The following is a 17,737-nucleotide window of genomic DNA, read 5'->3' as shown; positions in this document are numbered from 1 at the left end:
CGCTTGCAAGGAACGCAGAAGGCTTGCGTCGGTGATCCAAGGGAGGGCATGGCAGCACGGACCCAACGTCCGACGGCTGCCACCTCCACGATTGAATGACCCGATCTCCGCTGCGCTGTCTTCTTTACACCTCGTTTTTCTGACACGTCAGCTTTCCGCTCCTCGTGCTCGCCACGCTCTTTGTCGCCGTCGCCTCACACACACACCCTCCGCACGTGCACACGCGCAACGCTGAGCTGGCGCGCGCAGCGCTCCGCTGCCCGACGCACCACTGTGGACGCACCGCGTTCACAAATCCTCCGAGGATCTTTTGTGCACCTCGCACTCTCACATATAATTCCAATTAACCCTGTTCTGTGCTATATGCGGCCACCTAACCTTCGTGAGCTTCCTAATCTCATCTCGTCTGCCCATTTTACTTTCTGGCCCCTCCCTACTAAATTTGTCTCCTTCTTTAATTCGTCCTCTTGGTCATCGTAGTGGATAAGTACAACACACCTCACACATCCATGAAAAAGCGATAAACGTGCAATCTAGAGGCGGTGTAACTACTGCAGTTTTTCAATGCCGCCGGCACGCCACCTTATTATTTTGCCGCTCAAAACGCCCCCAGATCACTATAGAACCATCGTGACAGCAAGCATCAGCATTTACGATGTTCAAGATGGGTGTAAACGTTTTAGTAGCCTTATTCTGTAAGTTCTCTGAGCTCTTTGCATGCACAGCGATGGAAAGCGACGGGCGTTCAATTCTGCTTCGACCATCGAACTCACTTGCTCTTTCGCCAGCGGCAATTTTTCTCTGTTAGCGGACACAGTTTCGCCAAATAAGAGTTTCAGTTTCGTGCCAGTATTTTGTAGGCCGTCTACGACTGCGTCAGTGCTGTTATCCGCGGCACATTACGTTGAAGCAGTTTGGGTGCAGCGAGCGTGGTAAAATAATTGGTGAATCGGCGTGCTCGAAGAGGAGAAAAATATAAAATGATAAAACAAACATAACAAAACCTCGCAGCTACATTTTCATGATCGGAGTGATTTATTCAGAAAGTAGTGTTTTTCTTGCGAATATTAATCTATGAGTAAATCCTTCTTGTTTCGTTTAGGTATGCGAGTTCCACTTCATCAGTTATGCCTGTTTCAAATATTGCTTCTTCGCAGGTATAAACGTCACTGTTAGTTCATATATCTGGACTAATTCTTACTCTACGTACTGTTGTTAATGTCTTCTTATGTTTTTAGCTCGAGAAAAGTTGATGTTAGTAAATAGTGCAGCCCGGTCATCTCACACATGCGTAGAGGCAAGTGGTATTCCAATTTGAAGTAGGTTAAGGTTAACTTAGCTGTAATCATTACTCCCGTCACACCAGCATAACATCTTTAAAAGTATGCGCTGAATGACCATAACGGTGTTACTACAGCAAAAGGTCATGTATATCGCTTTTTAACTAGCTTTATCATCACTGAGCATGTCGTTAACGAACCCTATGCCAGTTTGCCACTCCTTTATACAACATCCTTAAAAGTTAAACTCATCACATGCCCAACAACCCTTATCGCTAAGTCATTTATACAGCGGATGAGCATTGAATGGAATAGTTTGCCATCCATCTCTACCGAGTATCAAGAAAAATAAATTTAAGGAATTAATCGAACCTTTCAATAGTATGTAACGAAAGCTATAGACATGATGGCGCCATTATTTTTGTTATGTTAAGCTGTTCCTGTAGAGGTGGTTCGTTATACACACTGGAGATCCCATTTGCCATTCATTTATATTTAGACGTAAGGATTTACCTGAGTTGGCTATGGTATTTTTCTGGCATTAACTGTTTTGTTTTAAAGTTTCTTCGAAAATCTAATTAAATATTGCGTGTTTTTTAAGTGTTACATCGTAATAGTTGTGTTACTTTCTCCTGCTTCCCTTTCTTATGATTTGGTTTAGCCTTCTTATGCAGTACCCTCGAAAAGGTGCCTTCACGAAAACTTTGTAGAAATGAACAAAAATAAAAATGCTACGAAAGAATTCGCAAATTAAAATCAAAACGGGAAAGTTTTTGACACTCGACGAAAGACCCCAGCTATTTAGGCGGTAGCGTACTGCAAAATACTCCTTCTGATTTAAAAGCAAGCAATAAAAAACGTACAAGTCACTATTATGCGTGTAACGTAACGTAAATAACAGTATTTCGATGATAGAAAAAGCTTTTGGGGCAGATCACAGTCCAGCCGCTTTGCATGAACTCCGAAAATTACTGCCATTTTTCTTTCTTTTTTCTCTACGCATAAGAAATCTAGTGAACAGCTACTTTGTCGCTTCCTCGTATCATTTTATTGGTGGACTAGAGCTCGACATTCTTGAATGCACATAATAGTTCTTAGTGCGAAAGCACTACCTATCAGGGTTCCAATCAAGAATTTTGTGTGCAGTCTGACCTTGAAGATGACCTTTTCTTCAGGTCTGCGAAAGCAACCTTGGTGAACCTGGAGAAATAAGTTAAATATTGCCGTAACCGGGCTTCGAACCCGCGGAGGCGCGAACAGGACAGCTTCGCTGGTCAAAGCACGAGAGCACTAGGCTATCGCCGCAGCCGATCACGCCTCGTGTTAAACTGCAACGCACTCTCAATCTCTGCATCACACATCATCGTTGTCATCAGCTTCAAACCAGGTCTAATCCCTGGTTTAGACAACCAGGCTAAACACAGGCTTTCGTACTTCTGCTGGGTTAAATTACGATATAACCCTACCGCTTTTTACTTCACAATCCATGCTTGAATGCGAGCTCGGCATAAGCAATAACTGTTTGCAGCACAGCGTCCACGTTTGTCAAGGCAAGTTTTCAACATTTTCTTTGAAGCGAGCAAGAATGTTTTCAAGAAGCCAGTGAGTCCGGCTGCATTTGAAATCTCTGGTAAACAGAAAAATTGGCGGCGCCAAGTTCCGCGGCATGCACAGAGAGTGCTGCCTGTTGCTGTCGTTTCTTTCCTCTATCTAGTGGTGGACTGTTTATCTAAGTGACACTGCAGCTAGTTTTTCTTTGCGGAAATGGATTTGAATTATAATGAAAATTATCATTTTAGAATTAGTGTGTTTCTGAAAAGTAAGGCGGCAGTTAAGTTAGTGTGGAAGTGCGAGGCTTGAATGAATTCCCGAAGTTTTGGAGTCATTGGTGTTACTTTTGTGGAACGGGGGTTCCGAGTACACACACAAATTGTCACATTTTTCTCGATAATAGAACGTAATGAGTGTCTGAAGGGGATAGACTACGTACTGCTTCGTGATCAACGGTTGAACGGCAAAGTAAAGGAAGATTAAAAAAATTACCAGACATCTCGCTTCGAATTTCCGCGCAAGTAGTCGTTGAAGAGTGGATTTCGGCACCACAAAACGAAAGGTTGGATCACTCGAAACTACCTCCTCTGAATCTTTTAGCAATCCTGAAATGCTTACTCAAGGAAGTTGCACCCGAAAAAACTGCATTTTATGTTACAACTAACGGGTTCTAACACCAGCTGCAGCGTTGAAGGCATGGTTCCTGGGTCTGTGTGGCTTCTGTATGCGCGGGACTGCACTTTCGCAGAAATACCGCCACATATGAAAGAGCTTGCATTTGATGTTATGTTCTTTGCACCGCAGAGCTCGACGCAAGTGTTGAGAACTGGCGTTGGCAAACTGAAATAACCATCGCCCGTCTCTTTTCCCTTTGAACTCAGTCTTGTAGGTGAATATGCCAGCATATTAATTTGTAAACTACTTGGTCATTTTAGCTCCGTCATCAGCGCTTTTCGACACGCAGTAATGGTCGCTAAACAAGTGGCTTGGTTTGGTTTGGTTTATGGGGTTTAACGTCCCAAAGCGACTCAGGCTATGAGCGACGCCGTAGTGAAGGGCTACGGAAATTTCGACCACCTGGGGTTCTTTCACGTGCACTGACATCGCACTGTAGGCGGGCCTCTAGAATTTCGCCTACATCTAAATTCGACTGCCGTTGCCGGGATTGACCCGGCGTGTTTCGGGTCAGTAGCCGAGAACCATAACCACTGAGCCACCACGGTAAGTAATTCTAAAGCCTAAGCAAGATTCGAAACTATGAGGCAGACCGTAAAGGAAGTCTTCATGTTTGTTTCGATGCCTGGTGTTCATTAACATGAAGCAAAATCTACGCACACAGATGCATCTGTATTCCGCATACAAGAAAGAGACCGCTACCGTAGTCTGGCTTGCACTCGTAATCTCTTGCTGAGGAGGTTGTCAGCCCCAGCCGCGATAGGTACTTAAGGAAACGATGCAAATGCTGCCAAAATAAACGCATCGAGTCGATTTGTGACAATATTAAGCCACAAATCTCAATCCTCCGTACGCTACATACAGCTTTTTTTTTTCAGCGCTGTGGCGCTTTTACGTGACACTTAGTGTGTTTTAGAGTGTTAACGAGAAATCGGCTTCAGCTGGAATGAGGACTGTATAATAGCACGTATTATCTCCGCTAAAAGGTATCAGTCAAAAAGTTATCAGTCAGCATGATTTGCATCTCAATCAGCGTAGCATTTATGCCTTCCCAAGTTATAAATATCGGCAAGGTAAGGAAAACTGATCATCCCCTTTCGAGATCTTTATGGTCTTTACGGAAGCTGTAAGGGCTACACTATGAAAGTCAGAAGCGAACCATGTTTAGGTTCATTTTTGCTGAAGACGGCCGCTCACCATAATTCTGAATTGAAAGCACACAACATTGTGTTACATTTCTTGCAATTACACCGAGCCTCGTATGGAGAAAAAAGCGTTGGCCTACTATTATTTGTAGTCCTTTCCGGACGAGATAAAAAGTGAATATGTCGGTTTGTTTCTACGACAGGTTACTCCCGAGTGCAGGCTAACACCGAGTATGGCGTGCGAATGGGTGCTAGCACATGCTTTCTCCACCCGGAATGGACTAAACATTTCAAAAATCTTCACATTTCGATAAATAGTACAGCCACCAAAGTAAGTGAAAGCAACTGCATAAAAATGCGAAGTGTTCTACAACTTTCTGAACCACCCATTTGTTTGCCGGTATTCTTGTGTGATCTACGCTACAGTCCGATGAGACTTATTTCAAAGCTGAGTAATTATGAAGTTCGCAAGGGTGTGGTTGCGGGCTAGTTGGTATAACATTGCTGAAAACGGAACAGCGCGAACACAGGACGAAGAGAGGACACCAGCGCCTGTGCCGTACATTCCTCTCTTCGCCCTGTGTTCGCGCTGTTCCCTTTTCGGTAATTATGTTGCATAATAAATTTATAGATGTATTCTTAATAGATGAATGTTTTAACAATGACATAAAAGTAATTGTTAAAAGCTTCACTTATATACGAGTACATTGTTACTTTTTCAGACGGTCACCGCTGAGCTTAAAAATCAGCAGAAAAACGATTGAAGCTAGCCGACAGCAAACTGGAATTCAGTCGCATGAATTCCAAGAATATTCATTTAGTTGTTGGAATTCCAAAAATATTAAACAGGTGACATTCGGGGACCGCTGAGTTCGGTAAATATTACAGCATAAAAAGTTAAATTCTTTAACGCAGTGAAACTAAATAAAGAAAAGAAAACCACGATGATTCAATGCTGCCTGGCTTGCTGGTTACTTAGTTACTCATGAAAAAGAGCGCCAGCGCATAGCGAAAGGAGTGACGTAGGGAAGACTGACCTCCCAGAGAATAGCCAACGTCCTCTACTTTCTGAGGCATCACCCCTATTTCGCGCTGTCTTTCGTGGTTGTTCAAAACAAGGAAATACCAAAAGGAATAGTATTAGAAACAATACTTACATCAAGTTAAATAAACCTGAGTTGGAAGACAGAACAAGGAAAATTAGTTACCTTGAAAAAACGTAAAAGATGCAGTAAACTCTAATTAAATTGCGCACTGTGACGCTAAGGAGGAGCTTTTTATGCTTTGAAAGCATAAAAATCGAAATCACCGAAATCACAATATGAATATTTTATTGCGCACCAGAAAGATTCGTTTCCGGTGGATTGCACCGAAAGATGGTGGCGATTTCCAGGAATGAAAATTGGTGGAAACTGCAGACCCAGAAGGCAGCAAAACAGAAGCCAGCCGACGCACCGTGGCCAAAAATGTGAACAAAAACAGGACAGGAGACGGGATTGGGGGGAACCGATAGTAGCTTTGCAAACGTACCAAAGCCAAAGAGATTACAATGAAGCGTCGAGGAGTGTCCTTTTTTGTGCTATAGTCAGATATTATTCAATCTTGCTGTGATGCTCTGCAATATTCAGCATCGCCACTTAATATTCCTCGGCGACGAAAAAAGTCATCCGTTGTTAAATCTTTTCTTATTACCCAAACAACAAGCGAGCCGCAAGACGACATTATCAGTTCAAGAATTTGATACCTCTTGGTTCTTTGATATTGTCGAGAAAAATTCGTTGGAGGCACTTAGACATCTTCTAACTGCGGGAAGGCGAAAGCCGTCTGCTACTCATTGCAGTGATTTGAATTTGCCGCGCTCGAATTCATTCCACGACAAAGGAGAAGGGCAGCTGGCCCGAGCGTGGCATAGAGAGCACGTGACATCACAAGGTCACGTTGGTCACGTTTTCTAAAATGTAACGGACGGACGCGAGCATGAGCCATTAAAGGCTATCGCTTTAATACACATGTAATTTAATTGCCTTTTGTGATTGTCAGCGGACTAATACTGGGCGTAGCGGACCATAGTCTATGGCTACCAACCGCTGTTTTCCGACAACAATCACTGCATTGTCAGCGGCGTCTATGTGACACAACAAACTCGTTAAAATGCGCACCTGTCCTGGCAAGGCAACAACTGCATACAAGTTACCTTTCTCTGTGTGCTAGTCGCGGTTCTGATTAGCAGCGCCCAATCTTGACAGCTGCGAGCGGAAATGTGCGAATGCCATGCAATTTCGTCTTACTTTTTTTATTTTGAATATTCTAATTTGAATTGCTTTCGTTTGCGTGTTCTGATTTCAATAATTATTTTCCTTCCTTCTCTTCTCTTTAACTTACTTATTCGTTCTCATTCATTAGATAACCTTTCAAGACAAAAGAGCCACCCATGTGACGTTCAAAAAAGATCAAGAGGAGATAACTATCGCCGTGAACCGTGAGGTGATCGTCTGCGCAGGAGCCGTTGGTTCACCGAAACTCCTGATGCTTTCGGGAATTGGCCCCGAATGGCATTTAAAGGATCTTGGCGTGAGTTTCTTATTCTGTGCGTGTGAGTTGGCTCACGGAGGCGTTATGCTCTATTAAGATAGTAGGGCTGGATTGCTAAAATATTGATCATGCAAATGCAATAGAGAATGGCCGGGTTTACTCATAAAAGGAAAGACACCAGTTAGTTTAGAAATGGTTCAGCAACAACTGTTAAGATGGGCTCGATGGGCTCACGCGTGTGAGTGAGGAAATTTCAGATATCACACATGAGTCACGATTGTAATCAAAGGTTATGTGCGGCAAATTCTGTACCTTGAAACTGCGGAAAAGTTAAGCTTGTGCTATATACCTGGCTAAAACACAATTGATTTTTCCCACTGCCCAGTATGCCATTTATGTCGACTTGCCTCGTAAATGCGAATTGTGTACACCTCGTTCGGTTCGCAGATTCCAGTCGTGGCGAGTCTTCCGGTAGGACAAGGCCTCCAAGATCACATGGTCTTCCTGGGTCTCGTGGTAACAACAAATGACGACCTCATCGGTCTAAGGAACATAAATCAAAGCATTGCACAATATGCATATAATCAAACCGGTAAGGAACGTAGAAAGCTGGCATTGTTTCCGGCATTTTTGTAAGGAAGTGGTCAAGACACAGGTATTCAATTCGAAAGAACACTAGTTTCAGCAAAGCAAAATATGTAGAAGCATGTGACACGGAGCCGACCAGTTGAGCATATTATACATGTCTGCACAGCATTTTTTGTAAAATCCAGTCTTTTTGTCGCTGTTGAAATACGGAGAACTACGCGCACATGATCAGATCACCATTTTGAGATTGTGTTAAAACTTTCCAAGTACCTTCGGCGTCCTCTCTACTTGGAATGAGAAGCATACGGTTGCAATTGTTAAAAGGAAGCTTATGCAGGCATTGTTAACGAGTTTTAAGGTGCGAACATGCGGAAGGTAACTCGGCCACTAATTCAGCATTGCAACGAAACGCATGCGCTAGCGCAACGAAGTCCATGCTTTGTGACAAAGGTTTTAATTCTAGTGATGGCGGAAAGGTGTGGTATCAGGCTCTGGCTGAAAGCCGAAAATTATAAGATAAGCAGCGTGGAACGTTTATTGGGACAAATTTCATGCTGTTTTTACTAAAAGAATGATTTTTTAATGCCCATCACAGGACTCCTTACCATTCCGGGTGCCTTCGAAGCTGTGCTCTTTACGCACAGCAATGTTGACAAAAAATACGACGACTACCCAGATATTGAAATGGAACTTGCAGCTGTGTTTCCTAATGAAGAAATTGCGCGCTCGTCTTTTGTGAGTGAAGAAGTAAGTCCTATATTTACTATTTTTATGTATACCGGGCGTCCCAGCTAACCTTAGCCAAGGTTTAAAAACCATGCGAGGCACTTTAAGACGGTCCGATCAAATGCACGTCGCTGCTATTGTACGTAGCAAGTCACACTGTTTTTGTATTCTGTTTAATTGCTAAAATAGGCGAAGACATCTAACGTGAAGGTTGTAGAATGGTCCAAAAAATGTCCAATTCAACACTTTGCAACTTTCCATGTGTTATGTAACACTGATACATAATATATGGAAAGTTAGAAACTGTTGAATTGGACACTTTTTGGGGCGTTATACAACCTTCTCGCTAGATGTTTTTTGCCAATCTTCGTTGTTTGCGAAGTTGGTTCATTAATCACTGCTAATTATGCATTTAAAAAGAATACAAAAATGGTTTGACTTGCTCCATGCAATATCCAGCAAGTTGCATTTGGTCACGTTGTAGTAGACTGCCGCAGCATATTTTTAAAGCCTGGTTAGAGTCAACAGAGATGCTCTGCATTTGCTTAGGAAAATATTGTCCTGCTCACTAAATGGATCTCAAGGCTATTCGCTTGACAATATTCTTGCGTTTGGCCCTGTTGTAATGGGGGAGCAAGATGGAATTTTCGTGGTCACGTTACTGAAACCATTAGATAAAATAAAACGTGTATGATATTTTTACCTTGCCGTGCACCTAGTCGGTTCTGTGTTAAAAAGAACAGACTTGTTGCTCGGCTTGGATGCTAAAGAGGAGCATATACTGCAAATATGTATTCACTGCCATTTTTTCCGAAGATGGACGTTTGGTGTTCATTGCTTTCCTCGATACCTTCTTACAACTAATTTATCTCATATTTTCTCAGTTGTTCTTGAAGGTCTGGCTGCAAACATTTAGGAAAATATTGCTTGGGCTTTTTGAGAAATATTAGAACAGGGAGAAAGAGCAAATACATTTGCGGCGTATATTGTCTTATAACCACTGATGCAAACAATTTTCATTCCCATTTTTGTGCACACTGTTTCCCCTGCAGATTTATGACCAGTACTACAAGGCAATGATTAATAAAACTGGCTTCATGTGTGCTGTGGCTATGGTTCGCCCAGATTCTCGTGGTATGATCTACCTCAGAAGCAAAGATCCCGAACAAAAGCCTGCTATTGACCCTAAACTGCTGTCAGCGGAAACAAAAGACCTATTTCGAATAGTTAATGGTAAGAGTCATCCAATAATATTGCATTCAGACAGCTTGACATGCCACCCTGTAGTAATTTTGATCCAAAGCCCGTACATCGCGTGCGTTGATTTACGGTAACCCTGGTATAAACTGTTCCTAGTAAGGCTTTTCTGCATAGGTTACATCAGATCATGTGTTCTGCAAGTGTATGCCGCATGAAACAATTGTTCCTCAACGGTAACACGAGAATAGGATCGTATGAGCGTTGGAATTTCTGTGCAGCATTTAATTATAGGCTGAAAATCGACGAGTTTCGATTCCCTATTCTTCAGGTGTTGAATAAAGATTAGTACATCACTTCTCGTTATAATGTAGCATGTTAAAAAAAACGTGCTATCTATAGTAAAGCGAAATCTGACAAACATGGCTAGTAAACGCCTATTGAGCTCCTTTGTTTGACAGCTTCCATCGCTCTCGTTTTCGCATCTCCCGTTCACCGTAGGCCACCTTGGGAGGAACGACAGCGCGCTTCGAGGCGACCTCTTTAGGTCAGTGTGGCGCAGCATTTGTGAGTGGCGCCCGGTAGCAATCCAAGTTGTTCGTTTCTCGTGGAAGTGGAAAATCCGCTTTTAAGAGCCGATGTTGCTTTCCCTGAAAAGCTCCGCAAGGCGGACATTGTTGCAGCTGTTCAAGAAGTGCATGGGTCGTGTCTTCTTAATTGTTTCTTGTCGCGCTCACTTTTACACCACAGGAACGATGAGAGTGAAAGAGCTGTTCAATACGGAGGCCATGAAAAAAGTTGGTGCAAAGTTGTGGGATCGGAAATACCCGCGTTGCAAAAAATTCGAACTCTGGAGCGAGGATTATGTGACCTGCTTCATTCAGCATACGGCATTCCCTGGCCAGCATCTCTGCTGCACATGCGGCATGGGCAATCACGAATATGCCGTCGTTGATGAGAACCTGAGGTGAGGCCACCAGAAGGTTTTTCTTTGTTTTTGATGGTTCTGTTGTTATAAGTAATGATTCTACGCAACAGTTGGCAGCACGTACATTCCTGTTAAGATAACATCGGCCATTTGCAAAGCTGGAACCATTAGTTAACGTAATAAAAAAACATTTTATATTATTGTATGTAGCGTTAAACATCCCAAAGCTACGCTTTGGCTAGGACGACGCCGTAGTAGAGAGGTCGAGATTAATTAAGGCCAGCTAAGATTCTTTGTAGGGGCGTCATCTTTACCGACACGTTTCCGCATCGCAATCATAAATTGACGATTTTCGCTGAAAGCCGAGCTTTCAGGTTTTCTAATGATCGACTCAAAAATAAAATGCAGGGGTCACCGCTACCGTAATTTTTGAAAGCACATTGCGAAGACGGCAATGATTATTTTAGTGTTGACATCCAATCCGTGGCTACACCATTCACTTCCATACAGTGATCAAATAGCCATTTTCTTTAAGGACATCACTCATTCAAATAGAGTGGCCTAAAAAATGTTTCATTTCTAAATTCAATTCCCTCTGCAGTACAGACTATCTACCGAACGAACATCAGCAATGGCAGAGGAAGACAAAGAATCAAGTTTTGGTTAAAAAAACAAACTAGCTAGAGCCATTCTCAGTGTCCTTTTAACGTGCTCTTACATTATGGAGCACACGGGCGCTTATGCACTAAACGCTATGGATTCGCTCTCGTAACCTTAGTGTGAGCAGCGGATCTACATACCCACTAAGCCAATTCGGCGGGTTTAAAAGTCATGATCGAAAAAGCTTATCACAGGCAGTTTTCTTCCTGAGTAGGCAAGTTTGCAAAAGGAAAAACTTCGTCCAATGTATTACATCGGCACACGTAGCTGACAAAAATATTTCTTCAACAGACCTGAAGCGAATAAAAAAATGAGTTTAAAAGGAGATCGGGAAGCCAAGAAATTAGTCATTAATCTAAATTCGTAATTACTTGAAGGAATGAAGAGAAATAATACGCAATAAATAATGGTAAACAGACTAGGAGCGGCGACAACACGGGGATTCAGCTTGATGACCGCGGATGACACTTCCTCGTTGCACCCAGCAGTATGCGGTAGTTGTAAACATTTCGGGGGCGTCTCATGGCTTAAGTGGTAGTATTTAATGCAATCTGAGTATGTAGTCAGTCCAACGAGAACGGCGATGAACAAGAATAAAGCCTCTGCAACGATGTGATTACAAAGGGTCCAGGCATGCGGTCCAGTAGAGCGCGAGTAAACACGTCTGTGCGGGTGAGGGTGCAGTACGAGGCTCATCGCCACTTTCTTAATGAGGTAGGCTGAAAAGATGCGCAATCCCGTTCGCACTCACGCCGAGCTAGACTGCCGAATGAATTAATGCAGTGCTGGAAGATGTTGGCTATAGCGAAAGCTTGTATCCCTCTCAGGAGAGCTCCAATACGAGCCCATGTCATTGACGTCTAATACTCTGCCTCATCGCCTGCAGCTCCTTCCTCCCCTTCTGGTTCCGGTAGTCGTAGTAGTAAACACATCTAGAACCGAGAAATAAGTCCCCCCCCCCCCCCTCCCCCTACCCCAAGTGCCTTCGGACCGGGGCCTCATATGTCGCGGCCATCGCCACCCCACGTTCCATCAGCCATGCTGGCTAGTGGCCGTGGGTCATTCAGACGCTTGGCACTGCTATACCGTACGGACGAGAGAAGGATGTTGTCTGATGTGAGAGAACCACGGTTGGGTAACGAAGGGGTGGATGTAGGAGTACAACAGGGGAGTGGGGTAGGTGCCTGTCTAGAGCTGCCGCTACAAGACGGCTTCCTTACAGGTAAGATTAGGGTTGTATGGAGGTTAACGCTGGCGAGAGATGCGAAGCTTGGTCAACTGGACAGAGAAGGCGAAAATATCCGTCTGAGGGTGGCATCGGATCTCCCCCAGGAAGCGCGATACGGGTAATTTCGGGCAAGCGCTTGAGTGCGGTTGTTACCGGAGACGTCCGCATGTGTAGACGCCAGAACAAACGAGAAGTGGAGCTGAGGAAGGGCTCTAGTAGAGAGGCAGAAGAAGTAGGAAGAGGTACGAGTAAAGTGACTGCACGCCGCCTGCGAGTCCATGAGAACGTGGACCATTTGGGGCGGAGTAAGGGTGGCAGTAGAAAGGAAGGCTTGAGCGACTGCTCGAATTTCGAGGTCGGTAGGAGTCAAATCGCGAAACTCGGTGACTACGTGTACAGGCAGGGCGGCTACATCGACCACTCCCGAAACACTTTCGCCCCTCGGGCCCTGTGTGGCGTCCGTATACAGAACGTGCAGGCTGGTGCCTTCAGCGCAGAATCCGCGACAGAGGAATCCGGCGCGGCGATCGCTCCGAGCTTGATGGCGGGTAGGGTTCATGTTGTGAGGCACTGAATTGACAGGCACTCCAGCTGTGATCGGGGTGAAAGAAATGTGGAGGATGGAGGGGACGCGATGAATTTTAATAGCCAAGTTTGGAGAATTGACTGGCCCTTAGTGGTACTGCGGAGGCGTGCAAGCTGCGCCATTGGATGCCTCTCAATGAGCTCCTGAAGGGTGTCAGTGGCCCCGAGCTTAAGGAGTCCATGAGTGACTTTGCAAAGAGGGTGGAATAGGCAGGAGATTGGACATTCGGGTCGCCTCGGCCCGCGTGCGGTTGAGGTAGCTAGGGGATGTTGTATAGAAGGCGAGAGTGTATTGCAGAGTAAATTACAAATGTGACTGGCTAGTTTGTTGGAAAATCGAGTTGTCTGAGCCGTAAGAAGGGAGATACGCTTCTACAGCAGCTTGTGAAGTCCCTGCCGGCGAAAGCGTTTCGTTAGTCACCGCCTTGCGTCCCTAATGTGAAGGAGGTAGGAGTCAATGTCTGGAGCTTCCGGTGTAGGATTAATAGTCTTTGTGTGCGCAGAGAGCCTACGGTAAGGTCTTACACCAAAGTGTACAGGGAGTCGGCTGGGGGCGGTGTAGGAAGCTTGCGGCACGCCGGCCAGTTGGCGAGCTTAATCGAAGTTTCCATTCCAGAGTAATCATGAGTTTGGAGCCTGGTAGAGATGATATCATTTGCAAGAAAGCCAACCAAAAACACATGACAACAGCTGAACCGTTTAATAATTCACACTTTACCGATACTTTCACTGTAAAATAAGTTATCGTCGCACCAAAAAGAAAACCCGTATTCAGCGGCCTGCGCGAAAGCATGCATAACGTAATGGTATTTGCTTGACTGCACATGATGGAGTTTTTCTGTTTGCTGTCTTCTCGCATACAGATATTAAAGCTGCACCTTCAGAAAAGCCTTCAGAAATGCCTTCAGATCTTCAGAAATAATGTTCAGAAGGCGCATACAGGCCTTTTTATGGGTCTGTGAACTGATCATTCTGTTGGTAATACAGGCTTCATTGAATGCAGTTGTCGGTGCCGGCTTGTGTTTGCTTGTTTGGCCCATAGAATGCCTTCAAGGATGGCTGTTTGTCCCTCAGAATTTCAGTGTGACAGTGTTTCTGTAATAATTTTTGAACGTAAACGGTTCCAGTTCCAGAGACGATTGGTCTTCCCGGATTGTTTAATTTATGAATCTTTGGATGGAGATAAAAACGTCCTGGACTTGAATGTAACAAAATTTGAGCTTGCACGATCTTGTCATCAATTTTATTCTTTTTTCCCAGACTTAAAATAGATTTTGAAACCTTCTTTTAATACTCCGGCGTGGGATCAATAGGGAGAGCCTTGTAAAATGTGGAACCGCTTAACTGCCTTTGGGCCTAATCAATGTAGTCCTTTTGATCCATAACTACGATGGCTCCACCTTTATCGGCTGGTTTCATTACAATGCCAGATCGGCTGCTGAGAGCTTGCAATGTATTGCGTTTGATTATTATAAGATTCTGCGGTGAGAGCAACGTGTTGAAATTCCGAAAGGATATCTTTTTGCACCGCCTTTACATATAAATCTAGACACTTGTTGCGCTGTGGAGGTGGTGTCCAGTGGGTAATAGATGGAAGTTTTGGACCAGGATCTAGTTTTTGGGGGCGATCATAGTAGTATTTCCTCGTAGTAGTATTCGAGGGAAATTATCTAGATCTTTAAAAAGTGGAAGTTAATTATTATGCCGCTGGTGGGGCAAAAGTTGAGGCCATTTGACAGCACTCTGCATTCATAATGTGACAAATTTACCTAGGAAAGATTTACATTTTCGGTGTGGACTTGGTGACTGTTAAGGTTGATTGGTATGAGCCTGAAGGGGGTGAATTGATTTTTATATCTGAAGCAGAGGTTGGACTAGAGGTTGAAAGGAGAGGACAAATTTCTAAATATGACGAATAGGGCGGTAGAGGAACCCTGTCTCGAAGGGACTTATTCTCCGTCTGAGTTATATGTGAAGTTTTGCAAGCTATTGCACAAGAAGTCTTATGCAATAACTTTTCTTTTCTTTTTCTTTTTTTTTGAGATGTCTCGTTGCAATTCCTGTTTACCCCAATCCCTACCAGTTTCTGTTGAATGTTGCCTCCTGGCTGCGCAGGGGCAAGCGCTTCACGCTTGCCACCATAATGCGGTGACGAGCGATACCTCGAGGGTCACTCCCCTGCCTTTGTAAGGAAACCCTGAGTTGGTGGGGAAAGAAATTTTCCTGCCCCTTTTTATTTTTTATTTTTATTTTCTGCCTAAAAGGTGACAGGGCTGCGACGCACGCACTGGCTGTGCGATTACAGGAGCACAGGCGATAAGGACTGCGTCTGCTTGTCGCTATCATCAAGCGCCGCGAGGGAAGCATACCGCTGGCGTAACTCGCACAGCCAGCTGCTGCGTCGCTGCCCTGTCACCTTTTAAGGGGCAACACAACGGGCTAAAAGATGTTAGTTCCTATCCGGAACATTTTAGAGCACTGCAATCGCGGCGCGCAAGCGGGCATGTCACGTGGCATTTTTTGTATTTTGCTGGCACTTGCAGTCAGCGAAAAAAAAGGTGATACGTAATAGATGGAGAGTTAAAAACTGTTCAAACGGAAGTTTTGCGGATCGTTCTACAACTTTCTCTTTGACCTTTTTCGCCTATCTCAATTAATTGCCGAATTGGGTAATTAATACCGGCTAATTACGCAATTAAGCACAATATAAAATATTGTGACATGGTCCATACAATAGCCAGCAGCATGCATTTGGTCACGTAGTCTTAGAGTGCTTCGGTGTATTTTGAAACCTTGGCTAAAGTTAGCAGGGACACCCTGTATATACACAAGCAGTCAGTAATCAATGCGCCAAGGAATGTTTACAAAATGAGAACCTCACAAATATAGTACTATTATCTTGGTTAATAATGCAACGATTTCGGAGAGTTGACAGTCCTTCATCAAGGCAAAAGACTGAACAGAGGGATCCAAGTATTCACAGCAATGTGTGACGAGAAACCGGGGAAGTCTATCTTTTTCTCCTTTAAGCAAACAAAAAGAGCCCGAAGTAGGCAAACAGGGAGAAAGACCGGGCTTCTTTCGTCTATTAAGAGGAAAAGGTGACGGTAGTAAAACAAAGAGGTACAGAAAGATAGCGGAGGTGTGAGGGATGTTGCGGATGTGGAGGAGTGGAAGTTGCCTCCGAAAAAATGCCACCAAGAAATTTATTGGTGTTGGCTTCCTACTGCGTTAGCGCGATGTTCAAGCACAAGGAAAAAAAAAATAATACGAAAAGAAAATTTTCAACAACAAAAGAACAACAAAGAAGAAAGAAAAGAAAAATTAGAACAGTACTCATAGCATGATCCTGTTCCAGCGGTGTAGATGTTTATTTATTTACTTTATTTATTTATACATACTGCAGCCCCTTTATGGGGATATTGCAGGAGTAGGTTAGACAAAATAAAGTCGTACAAAAAACAAGCAAACAATAAGAGTTAAAAATTCACTAGAAGTAAGGCAGATGACACAAATGAAACTCAAAATAACAGCAACACTGAGATACAGTACAATAACGAGGATGAGTCAATACACCGTAACAAGAAGAAAGTACATAAAATCAGGTGTAGTTAACTTTTAACAGGAAATCTTTTAATGGCAGTGGCCTAATTGTTCAGGGAATTAAGTTCCAGAATTGAATACTACGTGCGAAAAAGCTGTATTTAAATTTATTACATCGAGAAAAGTAAAGATTAATATTAAGGCTATGGTAACTCCTACTTGACCGAGGAATATCTGAAGGAATATACATGGGATGTGAGACACGATAAAAAAAAATGGCGATGCCATGCAGGAACTTCAATGACTCAATGTGACGGCGTACGGATAAAGGAGTTAGGTTCAGAGAAGATAAGGCACGAGAGGGTGAAAAATGGTGATGATAGCGACGATACATGAACCTAATAGATTTTCGTTGTATGCTCTCAATAGAGATAATGTCTCACTGCTTATGAGGTTCCAGACTGGAGAAGCATAATCTATGATTGGGCGAATTAAAATTTTATACATTAGTAACTTAGTTTACTGTGGAGAATTGTGGAAATTGCGCCTCAAATACCAGAGCTTACTGACTGCTTTAGAGGAAATGAAATTAATGTGTTTTGACCAGAACATGTTAGTGGTAAATATGACGCCACGCTACTTGTAGACACTTCAAGACCATCCGTATGTAAGTTACGCGTGTTGCTCAAGCCATGTAATTTCGTACTGCTAAGACAAGCCACTGGTCGGTACGACCGCAGCGCGCTGCCGCACCGACGTAGGGGCAGCCGGCGAGGCACCTTTCAGAAACCAGATCCTGCAGCCTGGTGCTTCAGAGAGCATCCATTATAACTCACGGCTGCTGTTTTCCAGTAGGCCGTTCCCGCCGCGCGTCCCATCGCGAAAACATTGATTGCTGTAGAAGAGGGCCGTTTCCGAGGATGGGGGCTGAAAGGACGTGGAGAAAAAGGGAGCTGGCATACAAATGTAAAGTAGCCGTGCGCAGGGCGTGTAGTGTCACGGCTTTTGTGATAAGGTGCAAGCAGGACTTTCAGGGCCTAAGAAAGTCTTAAAACAGCTTCTCATCGCTAACTTCGGACCTTTTTCTGGCACCATGCTA

At 43.9% G+C, this 17,737-nt stretch overlaps 1 protein-coding gene across 1 annotated transcript in view; it reads left to right on the top strand.

Moving 5' to 3' along the window:
* LOC144101657 (4-pyridoxate dehydrogenase-like) overlaps nt 1-17,737 on the top strand; it is a 37,032-nt gene that overhangs the window by 18,224 nt on the left and 1,071 nt on the right. The window contains exons 5-10 of the mRNA XM_077634794.1: nt 4,855-4,982; nt 7,055-7,222; nt 7,631-7,775; nt 8,367-8,518; nt 9,550-9,730; nt 10,445-10,661. Of these exons, the coding sequence (XP_077490920.1) occupies nt 4,855-4,982; nt 7,055-7,222; nt 7,631-7,775; nt 8,367-8,518; nt 9,550-9,730; nt 10,445-10,661 (991 nt within the window). The remainder of the gene's footprint in view (nt 1-4,854; nt 4,983-7,054; nt 7,223-7,630; nt 7,776-8,366; nt 8,519-9,549; nt 9,731-10,444; nt 10,662-17,737) is intronic.

Source organism: Amblyomma americanum, chromosome 8, assembly GCF_052857255.1.
Source record: "Amblyomma americanum isolate KBUSLIRL-KWMA chromosome 8, ASM5285725v1, whole genome shotgun sequence".
Taxonomy (NCBI): Eukaryota; Metazoa; Arthropoda; class Arachnida; order Ixodida; family Ixodidae; genus Amblyomma; species Amblyomma americanum.
This window is presented reverse-complemented; position numbering and strand designations above follow the sequence as displayed.